Raw genomic sequence first — 18,374 nt, 5'->3', positions numbered from 1 at the left:
GTTCTTAATCCTAATTAAGAGGTTTGTGAATGTTATGAAATTCTCAATGTGTTGATTCTATGTGTTCTTAGCTACCAATTGAACAAGAAGAGAAAACACCCTAATCCATAAGATTGGAGCTTATGAACTTACTCCTTATTTTAATGGGCCTTTGTTGAGCGAGAATTCATAATGAGTGTTTGTGATATAGCACTCAAGCACATGATTGTTCTTGAGATGCTAATCAAGTGGAAGGTTCATACTAGAAATGATAGCTTTTAGAAGAATGCAGAATCTCTTGAGGAGTAACTCTTCGACTTTTAGAAGAATGTAGAGTCTGTTAAGGAGTAACTCTTGGACTTTTTTTTAATTAATTACTACTCCATTGGATGACTTGGTGATCTAGTTCAAAGGAGGGAGTATGTTATGGCCAAATGGACACCATATTATTTTGAGGCTATGCCTATACCTAGGGGAAACCCTAGATATGGACAACACTATGGGTACTACGGGTAGTGAACAAACTAGTCTTCTACCATGTTGATTTGCAAGGTGTAATAGGTAGGCATAATTGGAGCCAATCTAGATACCTTTCCCATTTGATTGTGCAGAGGTATTTTGATTCTTACAAAACAAATCATGACTATTGGAGCAAAATAGAAATTTTATCCTCAAATGACCTTCAAATATATATTATGTGAGCTCAAATCCATGGCCAATATAATCAATTGAGGTCCTAATACCCAATGCTAGATTGTGTTGTGTATCAGTTCATGTGCTCAATTTCGATTCCATGACTATTCCAAATAATTTAGCTAATTGTTGAGTTGATCATAATTAATGGCCAGATTAAACATTTCATGCTCCCTATCTATTTGAGCATTTCAACCTTAAATCCTTTAAGTCTGTGCTTTTTACAATTCAATTCCTATTTCTTCATTGGGTGGAATTTATACTTCAACTTTCAGCCTTGTTAGGTGACGTTGATTATGTATCATCAAACTCATTCTATTTTGGCTGTGGGAGATACACCTACCACGATTCATGCTAGCTGCATGCATGACCATGATTTTTATGCAACTTCACATTCATTATCATTTGTACTAACAAATCACTCATGTTTTTTAAATTTCTCAATTAAATGTAAAAGCAAATGTACCTAATATGCTTACTTTCCTTGCTCATGAGAACATGTCTCCTTGTAGGCCCATCCTTCATCTTGGCACCATGTAAACAATGGTTCTTTCTACAATGCCAACACAATGTGTGAACAATAAACTAGTCTTGGGCTACAACACAGGATCCATAGTAGGGATTTTTAGATTTATGCCTCGTTTCTTCTTTTGAAGGTACTTTATCTTCGTATTGATGATATTAATGGAAAATTGTGCCATTCTTGAAATTAGACCTCTATTGGGTCGAGTATTCCAAGGCAATCTCTATTTGGGTTGCCTTTAAAAAGGCCACTTAAGGTCTCTCTCTCTCATAACTGTTTCTTAAGAGCTTCTTCTCATGTTTCTCATGTTGTTCCAAGAAGTCCTTGGTTGCGCTCTTTACTCTGACAGCTTCCTAGCTTTCAAGCTGCTCAAACCTCATTTACTTCCAAAGCTGTAATTTTTTATGAAGCCTACGGTGCTGTAGCTTAATAACATGTATGCCTTGGCATATACAGCTTCAAGCAAGAATGTAACGAGGGCAATGTACCATCTATGCCAGTGTTTCAAACCTTTAACAAATGCCTCGCCTGTTATATGCCAACTAAATCAGACAGATTTATGCTAAGTGCCAGTAAGCAATTACAATTTCTTAAAATAAAGTACTTCCATAAATGCATGTACTCAAAACCGGTCTCTACATTGTTGTACACGCATTGAAAGACAGTTCTTCATGTGTTTCTTTATCTGCAAATTGCTGACTGAGCAATCTACAAATAACTGGGTTGTCCAGATAAAAAAACTAGAAAAAAGCTTCCTTCCTGTTCCAGCAGCTAGTGATTGATGCCTGCACTGTTAACTAGTAGATGATGTGTTTGAACATCGAAGAGCGCCGGGCATCCAAAGCAGAGAGCACAAATGGTGTAGAACTGAGGCCATCATATTTAGGGGACTGAAGTTCTGTTTCAATCAGATAGAGTAGCCTTGGATACCTTGACTGTTTTCTCACCAGCACTTTGCGAAATGCACATAAAGCAAGCCATTCTATCTCCTTGACATGCAGCAAGAACAAGGGCTTAACCTGAGAACTTTTTGAAATTTTTCTTGTTCTGTGCACTATAAGAGAATGCATGTACCTGCATCACCCAATGTTGCTACAGAGTTAGAAGGCATTGAGCTCCCAGACTTTTTTGGCCGTGAATCTGATTGTTTTTTCAAAAAGCAATGCACAATGCAACTTCTACATAGCAAAGGAAAAGGAAGGAGCAGCCCACAACTATATGCGAGCCCTGCATGTACAATGAACAATGAACAATGAAATAAGCAATCCCATCTTGTAGTATCCACACCCAGGACTGAGTAAGTTGCATCAATGTCCAGAGAGAGAGAGAGAGAGAGAGAGAGAGAGAGAGAGAGAGAGAGAGAACCTTGCTGTTTTTCGAACAGCTCTAAACCCAAATTTTGGATTGCACTTGCCACCACAGGGAAGTGAACGATTATATGCATGGAATTTCATTGCGCACAGAAGGAAGGCTTGGTATGCATTGAGAAACACTGTTGCTGGTGAATTGATGTTGGTGTCATAGAATATAGGGTGGCACTTTGGCCGCATAAACTGGCAGAGTTTTGTCATGAGATAGCAACCTTGATTGTTTCTTCTCCATACCGTCAAAGTTGATCGAAGATCTACTCCAGAATACCTATGTATTATGCACACACTGCATCAGCGAGCTATTCAACAAGATCACTTAGCTTTCCTCAAATATGCAGCTTTGACTGGAGCAACTCACAGATTCTGAAGTCAAAAAAGCAGTCTTGCAGCTTTGCGCTACAACAGAGAAAAAATTGAGAGGTTACCTGGTATAATCTGCCTGAATCTCAAGAGTGTTGCAGTTGATGAGTAACCCGCTCCACCGCATGTAGCAAGCCCCATCTTCTGTTCGATAAACTTTCATTTTCAATGATGATCCTCCTATATCCGCATCAAAACTCAGTGCTGTTTTCAGTTTATTTGCCATACAATTGTAGTCAACAAATCCTCTGTGCATTTTAATCACAAATTCTAATGCATTATTCTGAGAGTCAGAAATAAACAGCCAATCATCAACCAATCTGAGTAGAACGTTTTGGGGTTTTGCCTTTTCTGTTTGCACAGCACAATAAGATTTTCCCAAGCTTCTTTGTGCTGAATGAAAGCACATTAAATGGCCACAGGTTTCACTATTTTGAGAGAAGAAACATCTGATGACACCAGTAATATTGTTGACTGAAGACCGTCTTACAGGTCTGGAACTGGGTGGGGGCTTCAAACAAAAGCTGATACCATCTGCCTTTGTAAAATCTGAGGCTGCTGTGACCACCATGTTTGTATCTATACCGACTTGCTTTCGTATGTTAAGTGTGTGATCTAGGTGCAAAGCTGATGCCAACCTATATCTTTCAAGATGACCATAGTACAATGAGCACAGCAGAGAGGAAAGTATGCTCCCTTGTGGAATTCCCACCACTTGAAGGTAGTAGTGTTGGCCAATCTGCAAAATGTTTCTCATTACGTGCTCTTCAAGTAATTTGATGATGTGGCTTCGTTTCATTTTAGTAGCGTAGGCCTGGAAATACCCAATCCTATTTAGTAGAAGTCTGACACTGACCACTTCATTTTGAACAATCAGGCTTAAAACAAACATATCATAACAACAAAAGAACAATCTCTGAATAATATATTTGCTCAGTGAAAATCAGTTTAAGGGAGAAGGGGAAGTAGCTTACCTGATCGATACAAACAGCATTCACCTGCTTTGCAGCTAGTTGCAAAAAAGTCTCCATAAAATTCATGTTATTTTTAGTAGGCGCTGCAGATCTCTCATGGACAACCTTGATAGATTTCACACTTGGTGATGCATAGCTGTAACGCCTCACACAGTACTCCTCTTCACGAACAAATTCCTGTATAATGTCAACTAGTTTGTCCTGGTTTATTGTATCAAAAGCTTGTAAAACATCACACACAACTAGGTACAAAGGAGCAGGAGCCTTTGAGCTTCTTTTGAAGTTGATAATGAATGGCAATAGCTTCAAATAGACATCATTGTAATCAAAAACTGAACATCCCAGATCCTCGGGATGACTTTCTTGTTCGAACTTGAGGCAATAGTGCAGATCCCGGAGCACAAGATTGATGGGTTTGAAAATCAAATCAGATTTGACCGTGCCCCTTTGAACTGTTGTTGTCGTGCCTACTTTTGGAGCATGATCTTTTGACGTGTTTCCACTAAGCTTCCCTCTTCTTCTGCTTAGTTTTCCAGTCCTTATGGCACTTGCCTGCTGCCTGAAACAATTCAAAGAAACCTGATTTCTGGCTGTGGAGACCTTTCCTAATTTCCTGTCAATCTCATCACGTGCACAACTAGCAGGCAAAGTAGACGAACTACCCAAGTTTGAAATTAGCCTCATTCCTGCTCTTTTCGGAAGTAGACGGGCTCGTGAGAATCCCAGGGATCTTTGCTGTAGCAAACTGACAGTAGATTGAGTACTCAATCTTTTCAAGTTAAATTTCATCATTTCTGCCACAGCACAAGATTTCATCTTAGCCCACACAGATTTCCTATAGAAGAGTACATTTTGCCTGTATTTTTCACTCTCTGTGACATAAAAATGAGCTTGGATCAGTGGCACTATTAAGTTGGAGAACAGCCAGTATACCCACTTTTCTAACATAATCCTCCCCAGCTTGTGGGTCTTTGAGTGGTTTTTTGCTGCTACTGAAGAATCCACCATTGCACAGTTTCCTATCCTCCAGTTACATTGCTGTTGTGAGTCTCCTAAACCGTTCTCTGTTTCATCACTCCCCATTAAAGACCAATTCTCTAAAAAAACACCAACAAACAAAGAGCTCTCTTAAGCATCAAATTGTATCAAAAGTTTATTTGACTTTATTCTGATGATTAACTCTAGTATTGCGTTCATGGGTTGAACAACTCTGCTTAAGCTTAAGCCTTTCATAACGTGCATATAGAAAACAATTGCTTCGATATGTCTTTTGATAAATTAAGGTTTCAGCAAGTTCTTGAGTGCATCATGCTTTGAGTTATTGATTGCACCGGTAACATTGTACTTGAAGAAGACAAGTGCAAGACTTTTCTAGAAGTGATTTGTTGAAATGAAAAGGGAAAAATTTCTCAAGACATTCGTTAGGGCTGGCTTTACCAAGAACATTGGATCCAAGCATATTCTTGTTGAGGCTGCAGCAAGAAAGACTCTGCTCTTGGCACCAAGAATACCCTGAAAGTCTCAGCTTAAACATGCACTGCTGCAAAGAAAAGCATTCATGTCTACGAAGGCTGACAAAAGCAAAAATATTTTTCCTTAAGGCTCTCCAGTTCCCTCTGGTGCCCAGGAGTTCCTCAGGTATAATTCTTCTACATACAGCCCAAATAAATGCAACAACTTGACTCTGGGTGCAAAAACCACTACTCCTTTCTTCAGCAAGAACACTTTCAGATCCATCAGAACCCTTATCTGCATGATTCTGGCAGTTCCCTGTTATATGAGCCAATATCTTAGTCCTAAAGTGTCACAAAACTGATACGTTTCACTAGACACACCAGTTTTTCCACAACTTAAAACATACAACATGAAACCAAAACTACCTTGCAAGAGGCTGGAATAATTTGCTACACATTCCCTCGAACTACAGCATTCTGTGATGCATTCCTCATCTTGAGTGGCATACCCTTTCTGATGGCTCAGCATTGCCACCTATAGAGCCAAGTGATTTCTTGAATAATTCAACTTGCTTGCTTAAAGTAGAAAACAGAGGTGAGAAGCATCCAAAAAAAAGGTACCATTCAGCATAAGGAAAATCTTATTACAGCAGCAACTCAAAACATCTGCAACAAGAGGGGCATGCTTTAACAGTCAACAGAAAGAAATCTCAGTAACTAATGGTTTTATTTTTCTATGCTCAAAAGATAGCTTCATTGTGAGTGCAGCAAGATATTTCATCAACAACCAATAAGAGTGCAGTCTAAGATCATATCTATGAAAGATTGCAACACATTTTTTAGCAGCAGAAGGCGTAGACATCAAAGCACCCATTCAAAACAATCTTGCAGATTTATTCATCTCATCAAACTTTTGGTGATACTATGTCATTTGAATCACATGGTCTAAGGCAGCAGGATATGACAACTTCAAAGTTAAAAACAATTAAAAGCTCATAATAATAAGACTTTCTCCACATAAATATAGAATGATTACTACCACTATGTACCTGGTATCTTTCTACTATAGCATGAAACAAATGCAAACTATATGCTAGATGAGTCAAAATGGAGCACCTTGAGCTGCAAGTCTCTCACAGATCCTTTGGCGGGTCTTGACCCTGATAGGCTTGTCCCACATGGCGGACAATGACGTTTAAGAAAACGAGCATATTGACAGTGGTGTGCATTCGCAATAAGCTTTTTGAGTAGGAAGCATATGCATTTGGAACATCTGAAAATGTAGGGTTGAATTGTTATATTTCTGCAGCCCACGATGCACTAAAATACAAGGTTAACAGCTAAGCTACAAAAAATATGATGGTCAATTCTAGATGAATTAGAAATTAAAATCCTTGAAACCTTTCTTCAAGGATGGCATCTCCTACTTGATATGCACTTCATTAATTTCTAGCTATTCCTTTAGAAATAGTAAAAAATGGTGCAATTTTACCACCCTGCAAATATATGAAAAAGTGAAATGCCAAATGCTACTTACCTGCCTGCTCTATAGATTATCTCAGAATTTCACCTCATAAGGCTCCTGCCTTGAACCATTCCATCATCCGCTAGATAAGACATGATGCATAATTTTTTTGGTAATAAGATGCAAGCAAATTTTAGAAGAGTTTGAACATATACTACTTGTCAGTATTCTGGAAGCAGAGGTGCAAAAAGAAGATATCTGTCTTAGCTGATAACATTACTCTGAAGGCTGTACCCCAATCCCAGGCTACTAGTAAACCATCAACAGACGCATGCCCACCTGCACAATAGGGAACTTTATAATATGACAGAGCTGGACGCGAGCTTTAATCAGCTCAGTGGTACTTGAAGCAGCTGGATGTTGCTGACATGTTTACATGTGACATTCCCCCAGAAATATATGCTCGCTCTACCCAACTTTGATTGTTGGGTTAGCACACACAACAAACCAAATATGCCCCAATAGCACACCCACACATGCAGACAGCATACTACTCACAACACACACACACACACCCGAGTACCACAATGGGGTACCACCCTCGAAGGAGTGTATTTCTATAGCGTGCATGTTACAAGTATCCCAAGAGGGTGTGCCACTCAGACTGGCTAGTGGAGGGCCACCAGCAAAGACCACCAAGGGATCAGCACTACAATTGGGACACTGACCAGATTTTTTTGATTGATTGATCCATTACTTGCTCACCTTCCCACTATTACCAGTCACATAACCTTCCCATTTCTTGATCACCCTCCCACTGTTACCACTCATGATTGGACAGAAGCTTATCCATCACCCACCATCAAACCTTGCTTTTAGCTAGTTTTCATGTTTAACATCAACCATGTCATCTGCATTGCAGTAACTTCCATATCCAGAGTACATAACAAAAATATTTGATTTAACACTAACGTAACAAAACTTGTGATATGAGACTTACTTTTTGGAGCAGAGGAAACAACATTGGCCAGAATCTTTTGATCTGCATAAACTTTGCTGCCCAAAGATAGCTCCAAATAAAACCACTGCATCATTATATGTAGGCCTTAGCCTCTGCAATACATCTGCAATTCTGATTAAGGAAGCCCAAAAATATAAAGACATAGATATTCAACAAGATCAAGCTGTACTGAAGTTGCATACACTTAATTTGATACATAGTCAGCATGACTACCAATATACGAAGAAAGTGATAAGCCAGAAAACACAACGTGCTGAAGACTCCTCAAACTCTTGAACCTTGCTGCTTTCACACATACCTAACAATTTCATCTTATCCTTGACTATGAAATTGGCACAACATGTGCCACTACAAGCGCATTCAAATGTACAGTTAGTAGCCTGTAGTCAGTACTCACAATATGGTCGGACTGGATATTATCATCATCATTGTCTTCAGAGTGTCATTCTTGATATTTGATTGTGTTGCAGACAATTGCAATCTTCATGCTTGGATGTGATGCTGCTTTGCATGAAAGAGATGGGCAAATGCATCGAGTTGAATTATATAAAGGATACGGTTCTTTGGTAATCCTGCATGGCGCGAAAACTTTGCTTTATAAAACATTCTCGTGCGATTGATTAATCTTCTTCCCACCCCTGCACCACCATGATAGCATTTGGTATCACAAAGGCGTAGAGGAGGTGCTCCAAACTTTGCTCCCTTTGGCACCTTCAAAAGTTGATACCATCTTAGTTACATCACAAAAAAAAGACTACCTTCGGGTGTTTGACATTGCAAAGTTTTTTATCCTTACAGGCACACAAAAAATCACTAACCATAAAGATGAAATGGATGCAATCAATCGCATAATCAGAGTTCAATAAACTAATCACTGTGCTCTAGCCTTTGACATGTGAGAAGAGATCTTATAACCACAAATATGCAAGTTAAAAAACCAGTACAGTACTGTGGGCTATGGAATCGGTTATGACGAAACCCTGAACACTGGAAGTAGAATCCACAAAATAGCGTGACAACCTGCGAGCTCCCCGACCCTCCGCCTCTGTCGACTGTGTCGCCCCCCATCTTTCCTCTGCCCCCCCTCCTTCCTCCCCCGCTGTTCACCCCTGCGTCTGCCCGCCCCTCTTCCTCCCGCTGCTGTCTCCAGTCTCCGCCCCTTCCCCTCCTGCTCTCCTTGTTCGCCTCCCCTCCTCTCTCCGCCTCCCCTCCTTCCTCCGCCTCCTCCATTCTGTGCAGCCTTTGCTGCGCTGCCCTTCCCCCACCGCCCTCTTCCCTTTTTTTTTTCCCACCCTCCCTCCCTTAGCTCCGCCTCCTTGCCTACCTCTTCCCCTTGGTTCGGATTGCTCCTCATCCGGGTTCAAGTCGGCCTTTTTCTTCGATTAGCATCATGGCTAATCATTCTCCGTCGGCCAGGTGAACCATTGTTTTTTCCGAAGCTGAGCTCGCAGTCCTCTATGCCAAAATCGAGAAAGACTCCAAAACGACCCTCATTGCCAGAATCTTTGGATCTCACCCTTCCCGTCTCCAGGCTCGGGATTGGGTCCTGGCGGCTCTGCCCTCCGACCTCGCCTCACACTTTCGAGATGTCAGGTTGCTTGGAAGAGGTTTCTTCCAAGTGGATTTTGATTCTGAGGACGCAGCCTCAGAGGTTTTGAAGGGCAGCCCTTTGCCATTGGGCCCAAGGAAGATATTCCTTCTTCCCTACTCCAGCTATTTTGACCCTGTTGAGGAAGACCGAAACCGTAAACCGATTACTCTCAAATTCCTAGGTCTTCCTCGCGCATATTGGCCTATGTTAGATGCCATCGGGTCCGCCTTTGGGCTGGTTTTTCAAGTGCCCCCCCTCCATGCCTTGCCGACATCTTCTGCCCAGGTGGTCACTGCCTCGGCGGATGCTGTCCCCACGGTCATGGTTCTTGCCCGTGACATTGAGCTCTTTGAGGACTATGTTTTGCTTCCGCGCCCTTGTGGCCCTTTGAAGCAACGTATGGAGATTGCAGGTAAACCCGATCAGTGCTAGGTTTGTCACCAATAGGGTCACTTTGCTCGAGATTGCCCTCGGGCTTGGGGTCGTAGGAGGCCTCGCAAGCGTGCTTCTAAGGCGCCACCTCCCTTGGTTCCTTCCCGTCCTTCAATCCGCCAGGTGTGGCGAGCGGTCTCTCACACCCGCCCCCTTGGTGCGATTGATGGGAAGGCCTCCTCGGATCATGTATAGATAGATGATGTTTCTGGTCAGAGGGATGTGTCAGCTGATGCATCTTTGCAGAGAGATGATATCTCAGATCAGGATGATTTTGTTGAGTCCTCTCTACTTGAGGAGGGCGATATGTAGGATGTTCAACGCAGTGGGGATCATGTATTGCAGGATTTTGAGCATGATGCCATTGCCCTTGATGCCCCGTAGGGCGAACAAGTTTCTCGTACATATGCAAGTACTGTGCAAGGCCTCGGACAAGGGCATGTCAGTGGACTTTGCCCCATGGATTATCCCGTCCTCCAGCATTATGAGAGGCGTCCTCATGCTGCCCATCGTCTTCTTAGATCGGGGGTCAACCCTCTTCTCTTCCATAAGAATCGTCTCATGGAATGTTCAGGGCCTTGGAGGGCTTCCCACCCGTGGTAGGAACCCCCTTCTGAAGGAGCAGCTTCACCCTGCTGTTACAGGAGGGTCTATGGATGTACTTTTGTTGCAGGAACACAAATTGGATAGATCTCAGTGTGGAAAAACTGGTAAGATGCTTTCTAGCCACACCTTCTGGCCCTCGACAGTTAGGACTAGAGGGGGTGTTTGGATTTCAGTGGCAGCATCTGTTATGCCTCATGTTATTGGGCACGGTGTTATCATCCCTGCTAGAGCGCAGTGGATCTTGATCATGCATGAGGGTCAAAAATTGGGAATCTTGAATATCTATGCACCTAACGTGAGAGGTGAAAGGGTGGCCTTTTGGGACACCATTACAAATGTCATTCCCCAGGTTGATCATTGGATAGTGGGAGGAGATTTTAATATGGTTGAGCAACCTTTTGACAAACAAGAAGGGTGGACGCGAAGGGGGTTTACACCCTTTGGAGCGAACCTCATGGGAGAGGTTCACGCTTTCTTTTTTTGGCAGGGATTGCTAGATTGAGAATGACCTCCAGAGAAGGCCAAACTCCTTATCTTTCTCTTGGCATAACCGCAGGAGCGGGGATCAGAGCATCTTTGCACGTCTAGACAGGTTTTCTGTGGATGATTGGTCCTTGGACGACAGAGGAGGCACCATTGCTATTATGCCTGGCACCACCAAATCCGATCATTGCCCCGTCGTTTTGTGTCTCAGGGAGCCCGGGGCTCGCTCGGCCTCTCCCCCTGTCCGTATCCCTGACTCTCTTTATTTAGATGTTGACATCTCCCTTGAGATTAGAGAGATATGGAGATCTTGTGACGGTCCTGATCCTCATCATAATATTGTGCTGGCTCTTGAGAGGACCAACCATCATTATCATAGCACTGCCTTGTCCAAGAAGAAGGAGGCTCTCGACAAGGAGAGCTATTAGGTGTAGGATTGCTGCTCTTCAGAGGGAACATGAAAAGCATCCACATGCGTCTTGGATTACAGATCTCTTGACCACAGTTAGAGCAGAGCTGCAGTTGGCCATGGACAGGAGGGTTGAGTTCGCATTTCATGCGAACGAGGCTTTTTGGACTCAGATGGGTGACAAATGCAACAAAGAGTTTCTCACAGCACACAGGCCTTCCCATAGTAGGGATTTTGTGAGATACTTGCAGGATTCATAGGGTGAGGTTCAGCTTGAGCCTGATAAGGTGAGGGGTATTGCTTCAGATTTTTATTGGTCTTTGTTGACTGCACAGGTGCCCTCTCCTCAGAGAGAGGTGGCACGGCAGAAAGTTTGGGAGTGCATGCCCAGGCTCATTACAGATGCTGTGTGTTCTTCCCTGGATGCCCCTTTCTCGAAGGATGAATTCCTTCACGCTCTGCATGCTCTTTCCAGTGGTTCATGCCCAGGGGATGATGGTCTTTCTCCTGCCTTCTTTATTCTTTTTTGGGATCATATTGGAGATGCTATCACTATTGCCCTTTAGGAAATGTGGTTGTCGGGTATGATGCCGCCATACCTCACGGAGGGGCTGATTCACCTTATCCCCAAGAGTGGGGACAAGACTGACATCAAGCAATGGAGGCCCATCACCCTCCTTGGATCTGCATATAAAATCTTAGCTAAAGCCTTGAGTATAAGGTTGCAGCCGATTCTCCAAAGGACTATCCATGATACACAGAATGGGTTCCTCCAAGGAAGGAGTATATTTGATAACATCTTTTCTTTCTACGAAGCTGTCGAGTGGGCAAAGTCTAGTCAGCAGCCTGTTGCCATTCTTTTGCTTGATTTTGAAAAAGCTTATGACAGAGTGGATTGGGATTTTTTGGAGGGCACTATGGCACACATGGGGTTTTCCCAAAACTGGATCAGAGGGGTGTCCTGCCTATACATGGAGGCTCATAGCACTGTTTTAGCTTGGGGGGGGCGCGGTGAGCATTTTCAGATTTTCCGTTCAGTGAGGTAGGGCTGTCCCCTCGCCCCTTTACTCTACCTCATTGTAGTTGAGGCTATGAGCAAGTTTCTTCGGGCTGCCCCTCGTGTTGTGGGTCTCAGGCTACCTTTATGCACGAAGGAAGAGTTTTTGGACTCTGAGTTAGCAGATGATACAGCATTGTTCCTTGAGGCTTCACATGCTTGTTTATGTGCTTTCCGGACAACCTTGGAGGCCTTTTGTTTGGCAGCAGGAGCTACTATCAATTGGCGTAAGTCAGTCGGTTTTTGGATCAGTGATTCTCCTCTTGCAGATTGGGGTACAGATGTGGGTTTTACTAGGATTGAGAGAGAATGCTCTGCCAAATACCTTGGTTGTCAGGTGTGCGTTGACATCTCCAGTTTGCTCTAGTGCTCTTAAGCATTAAAAGCAAACTTCATCACTGGAGTAGGAGGAAGCTCGACTTGGCCTCTAGAGATTTGGTGGTTAACCAAGTTTGCTACCCACGGCTTGGTTTATCGCTTCGTGCTGGATTTTTTATAAGGGCTGCATTGGCCAACTTTGTTGCCTTATTCGGAACTTTCTTTGGTCAAGGCTTGATGGAAATGCACAAACCAGGGCCAGAGTTTCTTAGGAAACCATTATCAGGCCTAAGCAGGAAGGGGGATTGAATATCATTGAACCTGAGGTGCAATATGAGAGAGATGGGAAGGTCTTACCGTATTTGGCAGTGTCTAATCCCGTACATGAGAGACAGATAGATGAAGGGAAGGTCTTACCTCTTGCATTGACTAATGAGCAAGGGCAGTGTCTATTCCTGTACATTGAAAATGAAAATGACGTTTGAATATGAAAGAAAAATGAAAATTCCTGATTTTGCTGCTTCAGCCTCTGAGCAGGTCTTCCCTCTCTTTCAAAACCATATTTTTGACCGTCTATCCAGAGGGGTAACCCGTGAATGGCTTGAAATCTGAGGGAAATTGAGTAGCCAGCATGAGGACACTTGTTGGGCCTGCTTTCCATAAAGAAGTTGATGCAGGGTGACGTGCTTTTGCACCAAAATGTGACCCAAAGAGGAAAACGCAGCAGCAGACTGATTAGACGGGATGTTCCCAGCAGATAATCGATGAGGAAAGGGGTTGCGCAGCCTGAAAACAGTGAAAAACGTGCTGCTGTTGATGAACCGTTTGCAGATTAGGCTTGGCGGGTTGCTTACTGATATGACGAGCTGCAAAAAGATGCGTGGGTTGCTAAGGAAAATCGCCATGAAGAAGAAGGTGCGCACCACCATGTGAACCACGAGCTGCACAAGAAACTGCAGCGTGTCGAAGATGGGGTGCATGGCGAAGATAGGCTAAGAAGGTATGATGAACTGCATGAGAAAAACACTGCCTTGCTGAAGATAAATTGTTGATGCTTGAAGAGATGCCTGAGGGCTACAGAGAAGAAGATGAAGATGAGCTAGGGCTGAAATGGGAGCTAGGTGGAGACCTGCTCTGATACCATGTTAGAAACATGGCGAGCAGAAATTAGACTAAAGCTGAAAACTGAAATCAGAGAAGACAAAAACACGCTGAGATTCTTCCATTGATGTGACCCCTTGAATATATAGGGGGAAAGTACAAGAGCTGAGCATGAGTGCATATGGGATAAATCCCTGAGTGCCACGTGGCATACACTGAGATGACCAAGACTAAAAAAACTCCTAGTGAGCATTTAGTAAAAGTACTCCTAGTGAGCACTTAGTTCCAACAGAAGTGTGTCCCTGTTTGCGGAGGTGACTGGACTCTCAGCTCACGCTTTATTTTTTCGGATGCAGTTCACCGCTCCCCTTCATCCCCCTTGGTTAGGTCCCTCCTATGGGCCTGGGACTGCCTGAGGAGTTTTTTGGTACACATCCCCCCACGTTCAGTGGAGGAAGCTAACTGGCAGCCCATTCTGTGGAATGATTTGATCTTAGATGTGCATGGAATGATTTGATCTTAGATGTGCATGGTAGGCCTCTTGGGGCAGCTATGCATATTCTTTGGGCTGGCTGCCCTATGCCCCATAGTGCTGGCTTGGAAGAGGCTTAAAAGCCTCATCAAGGTGCAGAGATTGGATTTCACGCAGCATTTGAGAGGCTCTAGCCGGAGGATTGCACAGATTGATGCAGCCATTCCCAAAACCACTAGATTACTGGATCTTTCTTGGAAGGCCGTTATCATTCTTGGTTTGGGGTTTTTTCGGGGATAGGTGTTCCTCTTCAGGTTATGGGTCTCCCCTTGCCTAGGGGGGATGATGTACCGGTCTTTTTTTCTGTACAGGATGGATGGCAACTGGAGAGATGTGACGTGCAGGACCTTATTGAGGGGCCCCAGATTCGTCCAGTCAGAGTTGTTGGCCGGTTAGGGAAGCACGTCATTGTTGACCCCCCCCCCCCCCCCCCCCCCCCCCCCCCTTCCCTGGGATGATCACAGAGAGTGTTAACCTTTGGTTGTATGGTGGCTGCCCTATCAGACATTTGCATTGGGACCCCGGTGAGTGGGAGTGGAAGGATGCTTGTAACCCTTTGAAAAGCATGCCTTTTTTCAATTATATGGTACGAAATGCCAGACATCTTATCTTGGGACACATTCAAAGTGTCCCTACTCTTAGACCCCATTGGGAATCTTACGGCATTTCGACTGACATTCAGAGGGTATTTTGGCGGAGATTGTGGCATTCTTATAGGAAGCCACAAATTTCCTCCTTTATCTAGGTTTCTCTTCATGGTGGTCTAGCCACCAATCAGTGGAGGTCTGTTACTGGAGCTTGCCCAGCATGCCCTAGATGTGCAGGAGTTTCGGAGTCAGTTTACCATTGTTTATGGGAATGTAGGGAAGCACAGAGGGTTTGGTAGGATTAAGAGGGATGCTATCATTTCTTTTGGTTCTATCATTTGGTTGACACAGTCTAGGCCTCAACTGAGATTCGAGGGGACTGACAGGAGCTTGGCCATTATGATTAGGCAAGGAGTTGCTCGGCAGTGTTGTCTTCAGGATTTGCCACTTTCACACACTGTCCCTCCGGCACAGAGGTTAGACAGCTCTTGGGAGATTATTGCTAGCATCTCAGCCTGGAATATCTAAAAGGCTAGATGCACTGAGGCCATTGAGGGTACTCCTGTTCTTGTTTCTCAGTGTCTTTGTAGGATTTGGAGTGATATTATTCACACCATTATGGCTACCTGGGCCAGAATCCAGGGATCTTCGAGCTGCGGAGAGGAAGCACGGCCAGTTTATGAGAGAGTGGGACATTGGTATCTTTTTCACATCCTCTCATTCGGGACCCTATTGGCAGCACAAGGCTCTTGATTGGTTGAGATCTCCACCTTGCTTGGTGTGAAATCTCAATTTTGTAAAATTTTTTCATATTTAATAGAAGTCTCCTTTTTGAAAAAAAAAAACAGTACATTAAAAGGACTCTGATTATATAGTTGTACCTCAACACTTCTACAAAAAGTTCAGACTTCCAATAATGTTGCACAATCATGACAAGGGATGTGCATGAGGCAAGAATTTAGCCAGAGAGGACTGTCACTTTAACAACTGCAAGAGTACAAAATCTCCTATTTTTACAACAAAAATCACTCCTTGTGAGAGGACTTGTTACGTGGGTAAAATAGAAAATTAGAGCACAGGTCTTACATGAGGACTTGTTACATGGGTAAAATAGAAAATTAGAGCAAAGGTCTTACTACTCAAAAGATCTTTTTATATAGGTGCATCTGAATGGAGGGAGATTCATGGTTTAGAAGTAGGAAAGAAGGGGCAATTTAGGTTCCTTTTTTAATAGAATTGGATCCTTCAAAAGATAATCATAAACAGTTTTTCTTGAGACTACGTCCACCTTTCAAATCCTAGGTCAAATTATCAAGGTCTTTGCTGAAGTGAAAGTTCGTGTCTGCAATATACCAAAAGCAGTAAGATGAGGTTTATGTCCATTAAATGTCCTCCACATTATATTTTATTTTTTTCCAAGCAAAGATCCTTCCATTAGTTACCAAAAATACAGCCGAAATGGCTACGTACATGACCCATGTTGGGGTTGGGGGAGCTTGCCTGTACACAAACACACACACACGCAGAGAGCTTGAGCAAGGAAACGTGAGAGAGGGAGCTACTGGAAAACGTACTCAATAATAATGATAAGGTACAAAGTACAATGAGTACATAAAAGCCTAGGGCAAGGTGCCCAACACACATAAGTGTGTTCACATGAGGAAAAAACCTATGTCTAACCATAGGGAAAAGTGCCCATGAGTAAGCTCGGTTCACACCTGAACTAGCCGGGAGTGGCAGACAGACATGACCAACAAACCCCCCTCAAGTGAATGGTGTGAACGGAGACGGGGTGTAGCAGACTACCCTGGTAGAGGCTGTAAGCTCAAAGCTTTGTGGAAAGCTTTGAACTTTTCCCTCAAAAGAGGCTTTGTAAACCCATTTGCTATATTGGCATGTGTAGGCACATAAGCCAAGTCAATCTCTCCTGCATGGGGCCTTTCCTTGACATAATGATAGTGAACCTCAATATGCTTTGTGCGGGCATGAAAAACTGGGTTTCGTGCAACTACCAAAGCACTCTGACTGTCAATGTAAATGGTCGTAGGAGACTGCTATCCAACATCAAGATCGGCTAATAGGCGTCGTAGCCAACCACATTCCACAGGAGCTGTAAAGGCTACCCTGTATTCGGCTTCACATCTAGAAGTGGCCACTGTAGGTTGCTTCTTACTGAGCCATGAGATGCATGAGTCACCAAGAAGAAAATAGTTACCACTGGTTGACACTCGCGTGTCATTGCAGCTTGCCCAATCACTGCCTGTAAATGCAAGCAAGCATAATGTAGAAAACCTGCCATAGAATAAGGCAAAATTTGCAGTGCCTTTAAGATAGCGAAAGACATGCTTACACACTTGCCAATGCATAGTGCTCGGACAATGCATGAATCTGCTCAACTGAGAAACAGCATACTGTATGTGCAAACGAGTAGAGCATAAATAGATAAGGCATCCCACAGCCTGTTGATAGGTGGCAACATCGAAAGGCTCACCAACATGCTCAAGTCACAGTTGTAGACTTGGTTCCATAGGAATAGAAACAGGTTTACAATCTGTCATGTGAAAACGCTCAAGGAGCTGCTCAACATATCTGCACTGAGAATCTGTCATGTGATAACCCCCTCAAAAGGTATAAACTGTATGCCCAAATAGTAATGTAAATGTCCCATGTTTGTGACATCAAATGCATGCTGCAAATCAGCTTTAAAAGCTGAAATATCACCATCTTTAGGGCTAGTGACGAGCATATCATCCACATAAAGAATAAGGATGAGAACATTGTTCCCATTGTGGCGAACATAAAGTGTACTCTCAGTTGAACTATTTTGAAGCCCTTGGCAGTCAAGTATGCATGGATCTTGTGGTACCAAGCACGAGGAGCTTGTTTAAGACCATATAGTGCTTTATGTAAATGGCATACTTTTCTTTCTGCACCTTTTTGAACAAAGCCAAGAGGCTGAGATACATAAACTTCCTCCTGCGAATCGCCATTCAAGAAGGCAATTTTGATATCTAACTGATGTACATGCCATTGTTTGTGTGCAGCCAATGCAATAACACTACGTATCGTAGTCATATGTGAAGTGGGAGCAAAGGTCTCCTCATAGTCAATGCCCTCACGTTGGGCATACCTTTGGTGACCAAGCGATCAACTAAACCATCAAGCTTACGCTTTAGCTTAGAAAGCCATTTTGTGATGCATGGTTGCCACCCAATTGTCATCCTTCAATGCATCAACATGAGAAATAGCATAGTTGTTTCTCGTACCAGTACGAACCCATTCGTACCGTACGGCACGAGTTTTTCCCTCCCCCCCCCCCCCCCAAAACATTTTCTCCTTGAAAAAAAAAATCCAAATGCTTAAAAAAAATATAGAAACCCTGCTTAACAAAGATCCCAAATGCTCACAATACTTCGCAA

At 43.3% G+C, this 18,374-nt stretch overlaps 1 protein-coding gene across 4 annotated transcripts in view; it reads right to left on the bottom strand.

Moving 5' to 3' along the window:
• Nucleotides 1-1,781: 1,781 nt before the first annotated feature.
• The window catches only part of TERT (telomerase reverse transcriptase), a 79,948-nt gene continuing 63,355 nt past the window's right edge, over nt 1,782-18,374 (bottom strand). For all 4 annotated transcript variants that reach the window (XM_086824885.1, XM_086824886.1, XM_086824888.1 and 1 more), the window contains 9 exons: nt 8,397-8,550; nt 7,819-7,942; nt 6,470-6,626; nt 5,780-5,888; nt 5,337-5,669; nt 3,900-4,996; nt 2,991-3,739; nt 2,561-2,833; nt 1,782-2,269 (listed from right to left, as the gene is read on the bottom strand). In XM_086824885.1, coding sequence (XP_086681011.1) covers nt 1,993-2,269; nt 2,561-2,833; nt 2,991-3,739; nt 3,900-4,996; nt 5,337-5,669; nt 5,780-5,888; nt 6,470-6,626; nt 7,819-7,942; nt 8,397-8,550 — 3,273 coding nt within the window. In that variant the 3' untranslated portion in view covers nt 1,782-1,992. The remainder of the gene's footprint in view (nt 2,270-2,560; nt 2,834-2,990; nt 3,740-3,899; nt 4,997-5,336; nt 5,670-5,779; nt 5,889-6,469; nt 6,627-7,818; nt 7,943-8,396; nt 8,551-18,374) is intronic.

This window comes from Cibotium barometz, chromosome 31 (genome assembly GCF_041138505.1).
Source record: "Cibotium barometz isolate CiBa-2024 chromosome 31, ASM4113850v1, whole genome shotgun sequence".
Classification (NCBI taxonomy): domain Eukaryota; kingdom Viridiplantae; phylum Streptophyta; class Polypodiopsida; order Cyatheales; family Cibotiaceae; genus Cibotium; species Cibotium barometz.
The sequence above is the reverse complement of the archived record's forward strand: the minus strand, read 5'-3'. Positions and strand labels throughout refer to the sequence as shown.